Source organism: Gymnodraco acuticeps, unplaced genomic scaffold (assembly GCF_902827175.1).
Source record: "Gymnodraco acuticeps unplaced genomic scaffold, fGymAcu1.1, whole genome shotgun sequence".
NCBI lineage: Eukaryota > Metazoa > Chordata > Actinopteri > Perciformes > Bathydraconidae > Gymnodraco > Gymnodraco acuticeps.
Window position 1 is genome coordinate 192249 of NW_022992103.1, and position 19199 is coordinate 211447.

A 19199-nucleotide genomic window follows, 5' to 3' on the forward strand; every position below is an offset into this window, starting at 1 on the left:
AAGGAGTTGGCAGGACCCCCGGCAGGAGAGTAGTCGGCGGGACCCCCAACGGAACAGAACATGAAGTTGGCAGGAGCCCCAGCGGAACCTCCAACGGCACTTCAGTAGGGACTTGAGTTGGGACTGGAGAGGGAACTCGAGAGGGGACTTGAGAGGGGACTTGAGAGGGGACTCGAGAGGGGACTGGAGAGGGGACTTGAGAGGGAACTGGAGAGGGAACTGGAGATGGGACTAGAGAAGTGACCTGAGGAGGGACTAGGGAAGGGACTAGAGAAGGGACTTGGGAAGGGACTAGAGGGGGAACTCGAGAAGAGACTAGAGAGGGGACCAGAGATGGGACTATGGCAGCTGGGGCAAGAGCTGGGTCTGGAACCATGGCTGCGGGGGCCGGAATTGAAGCCAGAATCATGGCTGTAAGGTCCGGTTCTGGAGCCGGAAACATGGCTGTAATGTCCGGTTCTGGAGCCGGAAACATGGCTGTAAGGTCCGGTTCTGGAGCCGGAACCATGGCTGCTGGGGCACGGGCTGGAATCCTGGCCCTGCGTCTCCTACAGGCCCCTTGGAGACACCGTGGACCTCTACCAGTACAGTAGTCGGATCCCAGGAAAGGGTTAGAGGCTTGAGAAAAGTTTCCAGGACTACTGGTAAAAAGTTGTAGCCACTCAGGCAACAAACTCCTGAGCCAGGGCTTGCGAGCAACCTCCTGGCGTGCCTCCTTCAAAGCAGCCACTCTACCCCGTATAGATGAGGCGTCATCCCACGTATAAAAAATATACTCCAGAGAGCACCCAAGACGGTCCGCCTGTAGCCTCAAAAAAGCTGAATCCGCTGGGTCCATATTTGGTCGGTTCGTACTGTCACGGTGTGTGAAGCAGGTAGAACCCAAATGCAGATTAAAGTGCAAATTCCTTTATTTCAAGGCTAGGTGAACAACAAAGACAAAACAGAACACTCACCGACAAACTAGTCATGACAAAAGACGAACCGACAAAGACAGACAGAAAAACCAGAACTTAAATACACACAAGACTAATCACACAAACAAGACACAGGTGAGGAGGGAGGAGAAAACACAGGGACCACAGGTGAACACAATCGGGTAATCAGACACACCAGGGAAACTAACGACAGGGAACCACAGACAAATCCAAACAAGACACAACGCAGACAGAAACAGGCAAGACAGGAGGTGAAGACCTTTCGAAATAAAACATGAAACAAGACAAGACAAAACACCATAAAGACAGATCGTGACACTATAATGATGGCGATAGCTGTCTGTTCTGTCCAAGAGGTATTTCTGTCTGGAGAACAGAATATTCTGTCCCTGGTTCCAGCTTGTTTGCTGGTTTAGCTGTACAGGACTGAAAGGTGTTAGATTTTATTTCTCATGGAGCATTTGTTCTTGCATCACATGCAACATAAAGTTATAATATACACTGGATCCTATATTAGTTCACCAAGTTCGTGTTGAATGCAATAGCTAAAACATTTCTGATATCTATGGTACAATTCAAATGTTAGTTGGATTTTCTATGTATTTGGCATATTTGCCTTTTGATAGTTATAACAAATTTGAAGACACTTCCATTAGCTTAATCTGAAAATAAAGGTTTTTTACATTTATATTAGATAACATAAACTACTATGTTTACCTTCCTTTCAATTGTTTTTCTTTCTTGAACGAGTAAACAGAAAAGCGACCGCAAAGCTTATTTTTGCTCTAATGCTAAATGTTTAAATGATCGTTGTGTTGAGGGGCGGAGTGGAAATTAACAGCTGTACAGACTTTTGACAGAGTTTGAGTATGTTTACATGCCCACTATGCTAATTGTCCTGCACACAGTTATCACTGCCAGAGCAGCAGCATTCTGTTACCTGTTAAACACACACATATGTAACACCTTGCATTCTGTCTTAATACTGTGCCTCAGAGGCACGAGAAGCATTATTAACTATGCGTTTATATTAGACTATTATTCATTATTCACCTCTGTATTTCCTGATATCCAATATCATTTTTCATTAACACAGACTATCATCATGGTGCCTTTGAAACACTCAAATGTGCCTATTAGTATCAATTAGGGATGTAACGATACCAAAAACTCACGGTACGATAATATCGCGATAACAAGTCCACGGTAAGGTATTTATCGCGATATTGAATAATAAAGGAAAAAAATATATATATATATTTGTTTTCAATAAAAAAAAAATGTACTCGGAAAATGTTTCTTTATTACATAATAAATCTGATTTGTACAGCATTTTAGTAGGATAGCAGTATTTTAAAGTGTAAAAAACAAAGTGACAGTAACAGACTGGAACAAGAAAACCAGTGTGTTTGTACCTACTAGTACTACCAAACAAAGTAGGCATTTTCTTTGTGCCACTGCATCTCACAAAGAAACAAGGACATTTAATAATCAGACCCTGCAATAAAATAAATCAAGTTTCACTAGTTTTTCAAGTAACTCAACTCAAACTCACTAGTCACTCACTCAGCATCATCAGACAGGTTCTTAGGAATATGAGAATGTCCACATTTCCAGGTATTTATAAGCTGGGATGTTTGGGCATTTACAATATCCCCTGCTCTGGAAAAAACTCTCTCGATTGGTACTGATGTTGCTGGGACAGCAGTGGTCGCGTTAACCGAATATTTTATTTAACAATGACGGAAAAATCTGAAAGCAGTCTGTCATTTTGACAGATTAGAACAAACTCGGAACAGCGCCAATGTTTCCCCGCAGCGAGGCTCTGGTGTTATGCCGTGTTATGCATGCCCTCCAAAAAGAAATGATATAGTTTCCAAACCGTACTTTGTCGTACAGATCAACACATGTCTGGGAGGTTTTGCTTTATGCTGTGCGCGCTCCCGCGAGGTGCATGCACACACGGCATAACATCGCCCCCCCCCCGTTGACAGTTCACGAGCGTGCTCTCTTGTGAACTGTTCAGACCCGACGGGTAATAAGGGATTATGACGGACATTTTACAATCCGTCAAAATGACAGACAGCGAAAAAGTCTAATGCCACCTCAGTGGGACGGAGAGATATGCTTTGGCCATGGGTGACAGCAGTGGGTCAAACTGTGCATTGTCTCTGTTGACAGAGTCACATGTATAGCAATAAACTGGTCATGACGACGAGGTCTTCTTTAGCCTTAACTGGCGTGGTTTATTTTCATATGTGCATTGCACCACTTGACCTGCTCTCCATGAGAGCTAGAGAGAGAGAGATAGAAGGGGAGGGAACAATCCCTTATATCTGATACCTGACATCAGCTACAATAGCTGCGCCTCCTTACGCCTATAGCGCCCTCTTACTGTGGAACAGTTATAGTGCAGTTACATGCAGACATATTAATACTTACACTTAACAGTCTCTCCACCACTTCAAAAACAATACAGTTGTTGCCAAGAAGGTGAGACTTATTGACAGGGCGAGATATAAATATACTGTTGGTACTTGTCAATGTCTCTAGGTGTGTAAATGTAGCCCTGTAAATACGATGTCCTTTTGTGTTCTGTTGTTTTATGTTCATGCTGTACCCTACTTGCTGCCATGTTGGACAGGTCTCTCTTGAACAAGGGATCGATGATCTCAATGGGAACATCTGGTTAAATAAAGGTTTAAAACAAAAAAAATGGTTTAAAATCGCGGTAGATTTTGTCAGTCTCACGACGGTATTGGGACATTTATTCACCGGTATATCGTTACATCCCTAGTATCAATGTTTCAGAGAAAGTGGATCATGTCATCAAGTCATCCTTTCAAACCCGATGCTCAGGAATGATATAATGTGTTTGTGTTTCTTGCTAACAGTCACATTCTGATTTACTGCTATCCATAATAAAACATTATGGGGAGAAAAAACAAATAATCGAAAGGAACACTTTCCTATTCATGAAAACCATTGTTTATGATTTGGTTTATTGTTTATGCTACAATTAGACCCTCCAGAAAAACATGGGCTAAAATCCTTGATTATGCGATTAAACATGCAGGGTTTTTATGTGATTGTATGCGGTGAAATTGCGGGAAGTTGCGAAATATGTGTAAAGTTGCGAAATATGCTAAATATTTTTTTTTAAATATTGGGTTGTCTTATGTATTCTCTCTCACACACAACCTGCCACTAACATTAAACCCCTTTACTATTCAATTAAACACATCCAATGTTTATTTATTGTAAAAGCAATTGGGCTATTTTAATCACACTCACTCTCACACACACACACACACACACACACACACACACACACACACACACACACACACACACTTATCCGCCTCATTCTGTTTTCATTTACTTGTTCGTTATCTGACCAGCTTCAATCTTGTAGGCTACTCACCTCGTTCCTCGAAAGGGGTTTGGAGGTTGATGCCTCGGTGAACGTGAGTTGTTTGGCTTTCTTGTCCGCAGCAGCAGAAAGCATTTTCGAATGTTTGAATGAATAAAAGTGGGTCGTCACCGTCGATGTTCTCTTATGCTCCAACACACAGTTGAACGGGGTGCAGAATAGTTTCCCCCCACTTTCGTGCAAGACATCGGGGTACTGCTTTGCCCGGTCTTTAGCAGAAATGTTCGTCGGTAAATGAGATGGATTAGATTTTTTCATCTTGGTGTTTTCTCTCTCGTGTGAGTTCCACACGTTCACTCTACGATGTTGTTTACCTTCTGTGGTGCGCGAGCTGATGACGTTGCGTCATCATCATCATCACAACTTCACGTCAAGACGAGTTAACTTTCTTTTTTTTTAAACTTTGTGTGGAAAAATGCGGGGATTATGCGGCCTTTTGATAAATATGCGGCCTTTTAAAAATCTGCGCCATTTTGCTGATTGTGCGGTAAATTCTGCGATCACAGAATCGCGTTTTTCTGGAGGGTCTATAATGAACACATTTCTACCTAGATTGTAAATCAGAAAAAACAACTAACTTTTATTATTCAAGAAAGAAAAACAATTGAAACTACGGTACACAGATGTTCCCTAAATATGTGTATATTTTATTCTTGGATCTGTTGCAATTAATGTATGATTATATTTAAATGTGTTCTAAGTTCACTTAGTCTTTGAAAGGTTGTGTTGCTATTATAGTAAAATGATGTCAGAGCCTTAAACGGTCTTAAAATAACATCATTTCGTACTACTTTTGGGTAACTTATCATTCAACAAAAAATAGTGAACAATGAACACACGAGAGACAATGTTGATATTGTTGGCTGACGCGGATAAGATGTTGTGAGATTGTGAAGTGACAATAGATTGTTCTTCTTTGCCCTTTTTAGATACATTTCAGGCTCTGCGTGACATTTATGATATCAGAGTCATGTGTCCAGTGTTTTAAACGACCTACAAACTATAAAGGGCCCGGAGGCTCAATGTGTGTTTTGAAGCACTTTTCTCTACCTCCAAACCCTGTAAAACCTGTCCGCTGTGTGTTTACAGCTCCACCTCTGCGAGTAGATTCCCCTGAAGCCTTCACTGTTGTCGGATCACAGAACTAACTTACAGATGTAGCGCTTCATTTCAGACAGTTTGAAACGCGAGGGCCGTGATTGGTACGTGATCTGCCCTCGCTCAAGGGAAAACCTCCAGCTTGACTTGAGAGAGACCTCCCCCGTGATAAATACATGTAATTATTATGAAGCCAGCTGCAATGGATCATTGATCCACCAGGGGGTGCAGTGTAGGGGTGGGCGATACCACAAAATCTGGATTCGATCCGATACCAAGTATTTCAGGGGCCAGTATCGCCGATACCGATACTTTTTTTTTAATGAAAAGCGTCTTATGTACTTTCATATAGGGGAGAGCTGCATGACATGATTTTTGAACTGAAATCATCATAAATAGACTAAATCTGAATTCATTTTCATGAATAAAGACAGGACAGTTTTTATAGACAAATACACGTTTTACTTTTGCAAATTTAAAGTGCAAACATGAAAAATAACAATACAAAGTGGCCAAAGTAGCGAACTGTCTTCTTGCACACATCACAGTTCGCTAAGTTTTAATGGCCAGTTGTGAAATTGCTCCACACAACGCTGCTCTTTCTCTCAGCCATCATGCGCGTGTTTGTGTTGCACTCGCGAGTCGCTGGCTGCTGCTGTCCTGCCCTGCTGGCTGCTGTCAGTCAGCTTGATAATCGGCGTTCAGGCAGGGAGCCTCGAGGAGAAGAGGACAGCAGTGGAGAGAGAAGAAAAGAGCATAGGCCTATACTTGTGTTCGTCTGCACATAGTTTTTTGAAGAAATTGACGAGTAGAGGAGACGAGAAAAAAAGTATAACAGTATCGATCCTATTGGCTCTAGTATCGATATTTTGAAACGTAACGTAATATCGGAGGTATCGATATTTTGGGATCGATCCGCCCACCCCTGCAGTGGGGTTCCACACTGGAGCTCATGTGAAATAAAGTCGAGTAACAGTACGCTGGATGTACAGCGGAACTTTTTTAAGATCCATATGTCATGGATATCATACTCTGTGCTAAATAAGAGACATGTAATAATTTACAAAACATCACCATGTTCTTATTTAACAAAATAATGTTGTTTAGTCGAAACGACGAACGGGAGGAAATGCAGCCCGGCTCTCCATTTTTAATCCTAATTTAATCATCATCTTCACCACGATCATTTATGTTTATGTTCGCCGAATTGACATGAAATCACTGACACATATGAATATACTGTATTCAACTTCATTAAAACGTTATTAACGTGCCTAAACTCAGTAATTCACTAAAAATATTTATATTTTAATGGAGCCTCGTCGGCAGATCAGGATCCCAACGCGTAGCGGAGGGATCTTGAGCTGCATGAAGGGTGTTATTTTCCCCATAAGGAACAAGTCACTTCAAATTGTCCCGCTTATTACATGGCCACATTCTCAACAAAATAACGACATGACTCCCAATATTAATTGAAATGCTTTTATGGATTTAGAAAATGTTTTTATTGATTTAAAAAATAGTTGTATGTATTGATTTAAATTGACATGCATCCGCTAAGAAAAATAGTCCGTTGTTACCGTTTTTTAAACAGTCTGAATGAAACGGCAGCTCTCAGCTGTGTATTTACACAACTAATGGCCCATCAACCACAGCTCTCTCCCCCCCTCCCCGTTCTTCTCCAGCAGCTAAATTAACTGTAGGTTACTCTGAGTGACAAGTTTACAGTTAGACACAACACCGTCATTGCAAGTGACCCTCAGTTAGTTGACTTTTATGTTCAACTGCTAAACTCGTTACTGATAAAAAAGGGCTTCTACTGTACCTAATTACCTTAACACTAGAACCGCCAGAGGTTATTGTATAGGCCTACCTAAAACCGTCAAATCCCGCTATTAGAATGCAATTTTTAACAACATAGGGTGTGTGCGTAAATTGAAGTAACTTGAAAGCTTGAAGTGAAAAATGTATACAGCGTATTTTTGGTATATTCATTTTAATGACACTTGATATATAAGAGGTGTGTTGCATCATGTTATCACTAATATATGTGTGGTTTTATACATTCCTGTGTGTTAATAGTTGAAGGAACAAAGTACATTTTTCCTCTTAAATATATAGAGGTTTTTTATATTCAACAAATGTTCCCTTTTTCTTAAAAAGTAGATTAGCGCAATAGTCTTTTTCTTCCACTTTTACATATAATCAAAAGGGTGTTTTTTTGGCTATTTGTGAGTGAAAAGATTACCCGTTAAGTGTTTTTCAGAAAGTCTGTGCAAATAACAAGGGGATTTCCCCCAGATATAAGACTATTGGAGCAGCTATGTGAAGACTGCTCAAACAATACCTGTGTTTGTGTTTTATATTGATTTCTCTGTTTTATTCTTTCATAAATGTGAGGACTAAAATTGCTATGAACATTGTGGGGTGGTTGGCGTAAACAGGTTTGTATTACTCTGTGGGGGAGGTGTAGTTATGCAGGACAGGGGGCTAGGTGGATGAGAGTACCTTCTTGTTAAGATCTCCAACATGTCAGTGAAGTCTACATACTTTGAATAGTAGATGTGTGTGTTTAATTACTTTGTATTCATAATACTGTCTGTGTAACCAGAAGCTGGAAATATGAGATTATTATATTATTATAATATTATTATTATATAAATATGAGATTATTAATATGTATTATCTTTGTGAAGCAAGGGAATATTCTTTAGACACAACTCAAGTCTCTGGAAAGTTGCAGGATGGGGGTGGGGGAAAGCTATGCAAGAATGTGTGATAACGGACACCAGATGTATTTTGCCACAACCTCCGAGACACTTGCAAAAACAGGGCTGGAAAGAGCAAATAGAGCGAAATGAGGCATGGCTAAAATGCAGGATCTGTTTGGTATTTTGAAAAAAATATATATATTTATATACTTTATATGGCTAGGGTTGGGTATCGTTTGAATTTCCACGATTCCGATTCTAGTTTTCGATTCCGATTCTTAACAGTTCTCAATTCCGATTCTTTGAGGGGCAAGGTACCATTTTTTTTACATGCTTCTTCCACCAAAAAAACAACATTTATTTGAGAAACTTTTACATAGGTTAGTTTACAGTAATATTCACATGAATCAGTCTGTTTATATTCACTGCTATGTAACTGTAACCTGAGAACCACTGAAGCTACAACACAGCAACAGTCCAACTTTTAAAGGAAACCCCCCCCCCCATTTAAAAACAGTTCTTGTTGAGGAAAACAAGCATATCTGCCTTCTCAGGCAGTATGCGTGAGCGTTCAGCACAGATTGTGTCACCAGCAGTCGAGAAAACACGTTCACTGGGTGTAGAGGAAGCCTGGACACATAAATATGAGAAGGCCATGTCTGACAGGCAAGGATAGGTTGTTCTCATGTTCCACCACCAGGCCGCAGCGTCATCAGAAGTAACTATGCGTGGTATAGCCTTGTACATGTGCAGCTCCTTCTCTACCTGGTCCTGGATGGACATGGAATTCTGCTGTGGTGTCACCTTTTGGGCATCCTCATCAGCAAACAGCTCCTCCAATGGGGTCATTTTGGGGGTTTTGCAGGGATGCATTTGCTAAATGAATAAATAACAGCATATCACACAAAAGGAAACTTCCATTCAAAGCATAGATCATGATTAAGAAACCTTGCATATATATATTTTTTGCAAACATACACTTACATTCTCCTCTGCCTCACTCTCCATTCCTTCCATGTTCTCGTCACCATCTCCTCCACAGTCTAGATCTGTTGACTACAGATAACAATTGGCATTATGATCAAAGATTTTAATGATTGAGGAGACATTATTTGTTCATGAATAACATTTCACCTTCTCAGAGTCGGTCAGATTTTTGGCCAGGAACTTCCCCTTGATCCGGTCCCAGACAACAGCATTATCGTCCATCTTTTGTTTGAAGCGTGGGTCCAAAGCAGTAGCCTCTTCCAGAAAGCTCCTGATTTCATCACTCTGAACACAATTATTGAAAATGTAGGATTAAGTCATGAATATAATTATTTAATGTATTCTTCATTAACTTCTTTATAGCCTCAGTTATTTTACCTGGTAACGCTTTGACAGATTTCCCCAAACTTGCTTTTTAAGGTAGGACACAAATACTGTGTCCCCATCAGTAACAGTAAAATGCATCTCAAGCTTTTTGAGAATGGGCAGAATCTGTCCAGATGTCGGGTTCTTTTCCGAAGAAACGCAGAGGGTGGACGTGTACATAACCCTCATCAGTCTGATGAAGTCCTCTGCCCGCCTGAGGTCTTCGTCAGTGAACCGGGCAAGTCTGAGTGATAAAGAATATTTGTATTATTAACTATAAGTTAAAAATATTACATTTTAAACAAAAACAATGCTGTTTGACAAGGGAACTGCTCCTCTTTAAATCCATCACTTATCCACACTAATCAGTATAGTTTACATTGCTAGCTACTTTTTAAGTCATCTACATTTGCATTACCACATGCTTATAGTGACAGCTCTCTGCACTAGTTCTGGTGGCTAGACAATCACTTCCCTGATAATGAAGTATTAGTGTTTTGTATGAGTCATGAGCAGGGGGACACTGCAGGATTTGAGTCTCTGGCGGCGTAGTGTGTTTCTGATGGTAGCCTTTGTTACTTTGGTCCCAGCTCTCTGCAAGTCATTGACTAGGTCCCCCCGTGTGGTTCTTGGATTTTTGCTCACCGTTCTTGTGATCATTTTGACCCCACGGGGTGAGATCTTGCGTGGAGCCCCAGATCGAGGGAGATTATCAGTGGTCTTGTATGTCTTCCATTTTCTAATAATTGCTCCCACAGTTCATTTCTTCACACCAAGCTGCTTACCTATTGCAGATTCAGACTTCCCAGCCTGGTGCAAGTCTACAATTTTGTTTCTGGTGTCCTTTGACAGCTCTTTGGTCTTGGCCATAGTGGAGTTTGGAGTGTGACTGTTTGAGGTTGTGGACAGGTGTCTGTTATACTGATAACGAGTTCAAACAAGTGCCATTAATACAGTTAATGAGTGGAGGACAGAGGAGGCTCTTAAAGAAGTTACAGGTCTGTGAGAGCCAGAAATGTTGTTTGTTTGTAGGTGACCAAATACTTATTTTACCGAGGAATTTACCAATTAATTCATTAAAGATCCTACAATGTGATTTCCTGGATTATTTCCCCCCCATTCTGTCTCTCATAGTTGAAGTGTACCTAGGATGAAAATTACAGGCCTCTCATCTTTTTAAGTGGGAGAACTTGCACAATTGGTGGCTGACTAAATACTTTTTTGCCCCACTGTATGTATTTAGTTATTTAATTGTTATTTATTTCATCGGGACAATGTACAGCTTTTTAGCTGCACCAGAGTTAGCTATAAGTTATTTTACTTGTACACATTTTTACTAACATATTAGCATTTTAGACCAACCTAAGTCCCTATGTACACATACGTACATCATGTTTAACGGCATTCCAAATTGCATGTCATGACAAACGTACAATGCTTTGATAAATATCTAAATCAGAAAAAGCCTTGAAATATGATAGGACTTCTTACCTTGTCGAGGTTTGTATTTGGAGCTGCCATTTGAATTATCCCTTGTGTTTGCCGCCATTTTGAATTTGTACCGTAGTGTGTTGTACTCTTCTGACACCACCAGATGGCAGTGTAAGTGCCCACATACGTGGCCATGAAGCCCCAGTTCAGCAGAATTAACGACTGTGGTCATATGACCACAAATGTGATGTGTACGCCAGGCCCTAGGAGGTAAAGTTGAATTCCATCGTGTGGAATTTGCTGATGGAATTGTGGCATCCCCAAAGCAGGACTCAAAGCGGTCTTTAAATTAGGTGCTACTATGGAGGAGGCTGGCTGTGCGGGATAGCTTGGCTAGTGTACCTGACAGCCTACTTCTTTCAGACCATCTTTTATCACCAACTGCAGTATATGCGTGAAGCATGACAGTCTCTCCATCTTGCAGTTCTGATCCAGAGCAGCAGTAACTGCCTGTTGATCCTCTGTCGTCAGGTCTTGCCATATTTCCCCTTCCTCCTCCTCCTCTAATGTGCCTGGATCATTAGTCTCTTCCTCACACAGCACTGTAGCCTCCTCTGGTGGAAAGCTGGCCTGGAATGCTTTTCGCATGTTGGATGCATTGTCAGTTATAATAAAGTTGATCTTGTCCTTAATAAGACACTGTAATGGTCACAGAGGAGATGGTTGATCTTGCTATTGGCCTGTATTGAGGGTCTAATGGTGCATTTCCACTACACGGCCTCGCTCTTTATGGCTAGGCCTCGTTAGGACTGGCTCACTTTATGGCGCATTTCCATTACAGTTTAGGAACTGGGGTAGTATCTATAGTAACGCAGTGTAGGCGGAGCCGTGAAGTAATCTTCAATGAGAGCCCCAGGAAAACAACACAGCCGTTGGCTGTTAGAGCTCACAGCTCCTCATATCTGTTCAGAAACTAGACAAAAGTTAAACAAGTACAAACCACAGACTGGCTGTGTCATGGCGAATACAGTCGCTGGTTTATTTATGTCTGTATAGGCCGTTGTTGTGAGTGTGGACGGTCGGAGCATATACAACGTTAGCTTAGCCAATCTCCATTAGAAAACACGCATTTTAAAAAGGTTTTTCGCCTGCCGTCTGTCTGCAGACTTGTCAAAGCATTAATTCATGGTTTTTTACTAACCGGTATCAGTATGTTGTTACTTTGGCATCATTTTGAAACGTGTATTACATTTAAATCATGGTCAAATATGTTCATCTTGTTGTAGTTGTAGCCCCCTTGTCAGCGATTCTCTCTCTAGTTTAGCATACTCAGCCCGACTCAGCCTGGTTGTTCCTGGCCCTAGAACCACGATTTTATGGGGCCAGAAAAACTGTGAATTAGGACCCGCTAGCCGGTACTAGGCCAAGTGGAAACACAACCAAAAACGGGCCCCGCATGGCTCGGCACGCTTAAAGCGAGCTCCGCGCTGCAGTGGAAACGTGCCATAAGACATGGAGGAAGTGCCTGAAGTCCTCGTTGTCAACAATGGAGAGAGGCAAACCAACAATGACAGACAGAAAAAACAGAACTTAAATACACACAAGACTAATCAACGAAACAAGAGACAGGTGAGGAGGGAGGAGAAAACACAAGGGGAACAAGGTGAACACAATCGGGTAATCAGACAGAAGGGAACACAGACAGAAAGCCACAGGCAAGACAGGGGGTGAACACTTATCAAAATAAAACAGGAAACCAAAGACAGAAAAAGACAAGACAAAACAAAACACAGACAGATCGTGACAAAAACGTCTCCAAATGTTAGTCAACGAGAAATGTATTTTTGGGCCCAATGGCATCAAGGCCATTCTGGCTTTAGCGATATAATCCAGGAAGTGTGGACTCGCTGGATTTGCAGCCAAACAAGAGGCTAATTTAAGAATAGCTTGCAGTCTAACATTTGAGGCAAAGACGCCAAATCAGGTCACTGCCTATGCCTGGAATCTTTGCTCTGAACACACCCATCTTCAAACTAAGCCATCAATTGACTACACAACTGAGAAGTTCCTTCCTAAGGTATCAATTGGGGGTGGGGTCAATATATAATTGGCCACCCTTGCATGAACCATGGCCATTTTATAACTCAACGTTAATTTAAATCCTTTGGTCAGGGGTGTTAACATATGGGACAGGCAGTTAATTTTGAAACCTTTTTCTGTTGTATCATAAAAGTAGTTAATCAAAATATGTTTTTAAGAGAAGCTGATACTGGAAATAAGTTGAAACCAAACTGGGTTGTATGTTACACCTTTTTAATTGTATCCCCAAGCAGTACGAACATTTCTTTGCACCTGGAAGTCTTGAAACTTCACTTCCCACTTACGATACACAGAACCAGGTTTCATCCGATCTGCAGCATGTTCTATTTTTGTTCCTGCTTATTAATACGGGAAAAGGTCAGATTCTGAATATATGACATTTTGTCTCTTATATAATTATTTCCTTTTTCCTCTGCATCACCAAGTTGTGTTCCTGTCAGGCTGTGTTTCACAGGTTTGGATATAACTTCTATATTTTCTAATTCGGAGAGTCTTGTCTTGATTCAAGGATTCTAGGGAGGACTGTACAGATGTAGCACTCCAGATCGGACTCACATGGGTGTGTCCCAGTCAAAAGCCCAGCGGATGCCAGTGGCTGGGGGTGTTGCCAAATTGCTAGAGGGCGTTGCCCAATTTCCCCATTTGTTCAATTACAGGATTTAACCATGAGATGGCGCTTCATTCACAAAATACACAAAGACAACTGGGTGTTGTAGAACTTAGTCTGTTTGCAATGTTTGCAGACGACTCGGTACGTTATCACGCAGGGATTTACACACACACGCCTAAAGAACTATCGGTCCCTGGAGGCACACAACTTTTTTATCAAGTGGCTTTGTTGGAGTTGTGCTCCATCATAAACTACCTTCATCGGATACCTACCTGTTCCGATGTGATGTAAAGCCATCCTGGAGGGTGACAGAGAAGCCGCAAAGGCTGGCTTCCGCATCTGCCAAACTATGCCATACCTGGGGGTTTCATGTGATGGCTATGTTTCCTGTGACTGCTGTGGTGAGGGGTGTTATAGAGGCTAAGTGTCCTTACAGGTGGGGGCAAGACACCTCTACTGGGTATCAACAGTGGCTTGAGGACAAAAGAGGACATCTGGAAAGTCTGACAAGCTTAAAGAGAAGTCATGCATATTTCACTCAGGTATTTCAATATTTCACCTGCATATACCTGCACACCTCTAATAAGTCTGGAGCATTTTGTGCAATTATCCAAGATAATTATCCACAGATGGCATACTGTCTATAATGTACATATTAGTGTTATGATGATTGCATTGCATTTGATTGCATTTGACAGGTCCAAATGCAGATGTTTGTTACCAAATGGATGTATGCAGACTTCATCACTTGGACTCCTCAGACCTGCCTGATATTCAGAGTACAAAGAGATGAGGACTTCATCAGTGGTGCCATTAATGTGATGCAAACATTTTGGTCACAACACATACTACACAAACTTCGGGAGCTGAAAGATGCACAGGTAGGTGGTTGAATTTCCTATCAGTGTAAAAATGGCAACAAATAAGTCACTGTGACAGAGTTACATATTTATTTATACCAATTCATTTTGAAGCATATTATAGCTATTTCATTCAGTATCAACATAGACTACATGTACAAAATCAAATATCACAAAGCCTATGCATTTATTTACAACATGAAAACATACATAGGCTACAAATAGAATGAATAATGGGCTGTACAATATTGTCTATACTTGTGACTTTGATACTAATCAGATAATAATTGTTGATATTGTTGATCAAATTGTTCTTGTGTTATTTTCAAAGGGGGTGTACTCATTTATGATAAGCACTGTATATGTTTCTGCTAAGTAGGCAGAACACAGTCCAGTCGAAAGCAGCACAGGGAGTGACCCATCAGGCAACACAAGTGGCAGCAGAACATCAGGCAACAGAGGCAGAGTGTCAGGCAACAGAGGCAGACAGGCAACAGAGGCAGGGTGACAGGCGACAGAGGCAGAGCGTCAGGCATCAGAGGCAGAGCGTCAGGCGACAGAGGCAGAGCGTCAGGCATCAGAGGCAGAGCGTCAGGCAACAGAAGCAGAGTGTCAGGCAACAGAGGCAGGGTGACAGGGGTGTGCAGCAGCAGAGCAGCACTGAGATCAGTTCAGGGACCTGTGGAAAGACAAACAACAGGTGGTTTTGATTAGAAAGATCCATTATGTCTCAACTGGAACCTGTTAAATGGCACAATTGGAACAATAATGACTTCTTTGTTGTATAAAAAAGTTGCATAAAATATTGTTCTCTGATGCTCATTATTAAATGACTGCACATTGATTTTGTTCTTACTCTCAGATTCTGTAACGGTTGTACATGACACTGCCAGACAGGTTCATTAGTGCTGCACAGACATGCACAATCCTATCAATCATGGCCTCTTCTCTCTTCTGTCTCTCACCCTGCAGTCTCTTCACCAGGCGCAGAGGAAGTGGGCCATCCAGAATGTTGGTACCCGGCTCTTCAGGGCACCAATGACTCTCTCTGCAGACCACAGATCACATATTTGTTGTTAACATGCTGTTTATCTACATTGTTATGTTTGAGTTTCACAGGAGTAGCACAGTTGACCGTTATATCATATCGTCAGTGCATTGTGTCCTATAATTAGTGTTTATTTTTCATGCTAAAGTGAAGAAAGATCCCTGTTAACTTCCTGTTATCCTGTTCTCTTGATATTGCACTAAATGTGAACAACAGTTCAATGTATTTAAATATAGAATAACTTGTTTTTAAGATAAAATGTTATCTGAAGACACCCTACAAAGTAGGGATTACACATGTACTCGTTGATGTGATTAATTGAATAACGTCTCAGCACTTGTTAACCCGGATCTGTACTGTTACAGTAATTAATTTAGTTAGGGAAATGTGAACCACGTCAGCGGCAAGTAGCAACAGTGATTTGATGATGCAGCACACTCTGAATACCAAAAACATTAAAATGTACATACTGTATGAATCTGACTGCTGACTCTATACTTACCAATGTGAATTCTGATGTTCGAAGTCACACGAGAATTTGCAACATCTTCGGCTGACAGTTGTTTTCGGCCCCTCGTGAAAGACGGTGTGATGAGCTGTGCACCCAGAACAGCAAAGTCATCCTTCAAAGTGAAGCCCCTGTCGGCTAAAATCTGAAATAAACATAACAAATACTTAAAAACACTACTTTACTTCAACAGCAACTCAAAAATAGTAACTATGGGTAAATAATAAATTCACAAATAAGACTTAAATTAGAAACAAAAAAACAGTTCAATTGTTACCTGATCTCCTGCATGGTGGAACTTCTGAGATAAGAAGTCTGAGTTCCTTACAATATGCACATCTGAAGCCCTCCCTCCCCAGCCTTTGGAGAGATATGTGATTGAGCCAGATGGGTGACATGCAATGAAATACTTCACTGTTGTCCAGTTTTTGTATTTTGAGTAGGTGATAGCTCTGTGAGAAGAGACAGTCGTTAGTAATACTTATCTATAAATTGTGTACATATACACAGACAGCCAGGTAAGTATTACAAAAACCCGAAAAATATCTCACCTTGTTTTCAGCTTCTTTGAGTGTTCAATTCTGATCTCAAAGCAGTCGATAATTGCAGTCACTCTAGGGTACTGGAAGAGAACCTCTGCTGGTACTGTGCTTCTGATACACTCTCCATCAGGCCATTTAATCAAAAAAGAAATGTTGGCGTACATCAAATCCAACCATCGGGAGAATACATCCAGGAAAGTGCTATGTGCCAGGTCAAATATTCCACACATCATATCGGTTGAGGGGTTCTGCCGCAGTTTCACCAGAGTAATAAAGAGCTGGTCTTGTGTTGACATCTTGGATGTTTTCTGTGACTTAACAAACTGTACCAGGTACTGATGAAGAGTGTCAAATACTGTCCATGACAGGCCTGTCATGACTTACATTTAGTGTCATTTTCTCTCAGTGTTTACCGACATTTTCAACGTCTCCAATTATCTGATGGCTTCAGCTCGCTCCTTCATGGCCTCATCTCTTTCTCTTCTTAAATTATACAATTCTTCATAAAGTTGTTTTCTCTCTAACTCCTGAAGAGGTATGGGAGCTTCTGATGTTGGGGATTCTGGTGCTGGGGCCCTCTGATGTTGGGGATTCTGGTTGGGCAGACTGAACACCCTCACGCTTCCTCCTTCTCTCCAGCCTCTGAAGTACTGACCTGGGAGACTTTGTCTTTTTATGTGGGAACAGCGAGGGTGTGTAGTCTGGGTGGGCTATGTCCTCGTTTTTTAAGCCTAGGGCAAGACAGTTCACAAACGAAATGAGAAGGGGATAGAAGGGGGTGAAATACATTTTAACTGCAGAAAGCTCGGAAGCTACCACCAGTGTTGTTAGCAGTGTTGGGACTAACGCGTTACAAGTAACGCGTTACTGTAACGCCGTTATTTTCGGCAGTAACTAGTACTCTAACGCATTACTTTTTAAATTCAGTAACTCAGTTACCGTTACTACATGGTGCGTTACTCCGTTACTGCGTTAGTTTTTGTATATAGTCAACAGCCAGGCGAACAGAGATGAGAACTGTACTTAAGTACAGTACTTGAGTAAATGTACTTAGATACTTCCTGTGTCACATGCGGAGACGGGCTGTGGGCGTGTTTGTGTTGTTTACTAACAAGACTATCATGGCGGCGGCGGAGCTCAAGTCTAGTTTCTCCACCTGGAGATATTCTCACTATTTCACTTTTGTCGAGCACAAAGAAAAGAACGTTTTAGTTAAATGTAAGTTGTGTCTTGGCGGGTCAAAGAGCCTATCTACTGCCCCAAACCAGTAATTCAAATATCTTAAAAACATCTGCAAAAACAACATGCTGGGACGAAGCTAGTAGCTAAGACCACAGAGACTCAGCCGACGCCACTCCACCTCCACCTAAGCAACAGCGGCTGGATTTTAACCAAGGGACTGCTAGCCAGGGAAAAGTCGATACAGCCATTGCACAGTATGTTGTAGAACACATGCAGGCTATTGCTACGGTGGAGTCACCCGCTTTCAGGGAGCTAGTTAGCATGATAGCATGTCCGGGCGGCACACGGCATATGGGACGGAAAACTTTTTCCAACTACCTGGAGAAAGAATATACAAAAATGGAAAGCCAGCTAATATCGATGCAATCCAGATTGCATATAATGCATGTCAAGTTGATCAACAGATTGTATTATTCTCCAATGCAATAACAGTACTGAAATGAAGGCTATAAGGGCATTAATGGGAGCCCCTTTTTTCAAGTAACAAAAACGTTACTTTTCACAGTAACGCATTACTTTTGGGTGTAAGTAACTAGTAAAGTAACTGAGTTACTTTTGACATGAAGTAACTAGTAATGGTAACTAGTTACTGGGTTTTCAGTAACTAGCACAATACTGGTTGTTAGCATAGCTGTGTTTTTGTATACTCAAGCAAGGTAGCCTGCATAACGTAGTAGTTAGTTAACTTCTCTTAAAACTAGTAATTGAACATTCATGTTAACTACGAAACAAATTTAACACTGTTTATTGTGTGAATAACGTTGTCATACCTGTAATGAAGTGCTGACTACAGACGTACACATGTTTGGATTTTGGATCCCACAGGTGGCCTAACTCATCCTCCCGACGGATCGCTTGAAGCCACCGGGTTCTTCTCCTGGGCTCTGTGCTCCCGTTGGGCAAAATATAAAATTTTAGACTTGGATTTTTAAGCTTGTTAGTTGTACAAAAGGGCACACTGCAGCTCCTGGGCATTGTGGAAGCCGGTTTGTTTTCCCCCTCAGCGCGAACCGGATGTGACGTTTTGTGGGCGTTCCCTCGCTTGCCGACTGTATCTATGACGAAATGTATATTTAGTTTTCGTTTGATTGATTGATTGATTGATTGAAAAGTTTATTAACAGCTTGTATATTGGGTACAGTACAGTACAGCTCAAAACATACAATTGTTAAGGGGATGCAGACCAGAGAAAGACTTTCGTCTTGTTTACATCAGGGTCCCCCATTTCCAATTCATCATGTCATTTAAGACATATAAGACATAATTTGACATACAGATGGCTTATTTACAATTTACATACAGGTGGTTTTTTTACATACAGATTG

General features: G+C 41.3%; 3 protein-coding genes across 4 annotated transcripts; all 3 read right to left on the reverse strand.

Moving 5' to 3' along the window:
* Nucleotides 1-8686: 8686 nt before the first annotated feature.
* On the reverse strand, nt 8687-10018 carry LOC117537680 (zinc finger BED domain-containing protein 1-like). Its single transcript, XM_034202987.1, has 4 exons — nt 9546-10018; nt 9315-9452; nt 9165-9236; nt 8687-9056 (listed from the first exon to the last, which is right to left on the reverse strand). Exons 1-4 carry the CDS (start codon nt 9720-9722, stop codon nt 8688-8690), a joined length of 756 nt encoding a protein of 251 aa, XP_034058878.1. The 5' UTR covers nt 9723-10018; the 3' UTR covers nt 8687.
* A 5161-nt stretch (nt 10019-15179) lies between these two features.
* LOC117537688 lies at nt 15180-17023 on the reverse strand. Of its 2 annotated transcripts, XM_034202999.1 has the most exons (4): nt 16642-17023; nt 16368-16542; nt 16085-16235; nt 15180-15213 (listed from the first exon to the last, which is right to left on the reverse strand). In XM_034202999.1, the coding sequence occupies exons 1-4, from the start codon at nt 17007-17009 to the stop codon at nt 15206-15208; spliced, it is 702 nt and encodes a 233-aa protein (XP_034058890.1). In that variant the 5' UTR covers nt 17010-17023; the 3' UTR covers nt 15180-15205. The 2 variants fall into 2 exon arrangements, with proteins under 2 accessions (XP_034058890.1, XP_034058889.1); XM_034202998.1 differs by lacking the exon at nt 15180-15213 and having other exon boundaries at nt 15982-16235.
* Nucleotides 17019-18879, reverse strand: LOC117537689 (THAP domain-containing protein 7-like). The gene is made up of 3 exons (XM_034203000.1): nt 18645-18879; nt 17216-17363; nt 17019-17184 (listed from the first exon to the last, which is right to left on the reverse strand). Exons 1-3 carry the CDS (start codon nt 18847-18849, stop codon nt 17067-17069), a joined length of 471 nt encoding a protein of 156 aa, XP_034058891.1. The 5' UTR covers nt 18850-18879; the 3' UTR covers nt 17019-17066.
* Nucleotides 18880-19199: the final 320 nt, after the last annotated feature.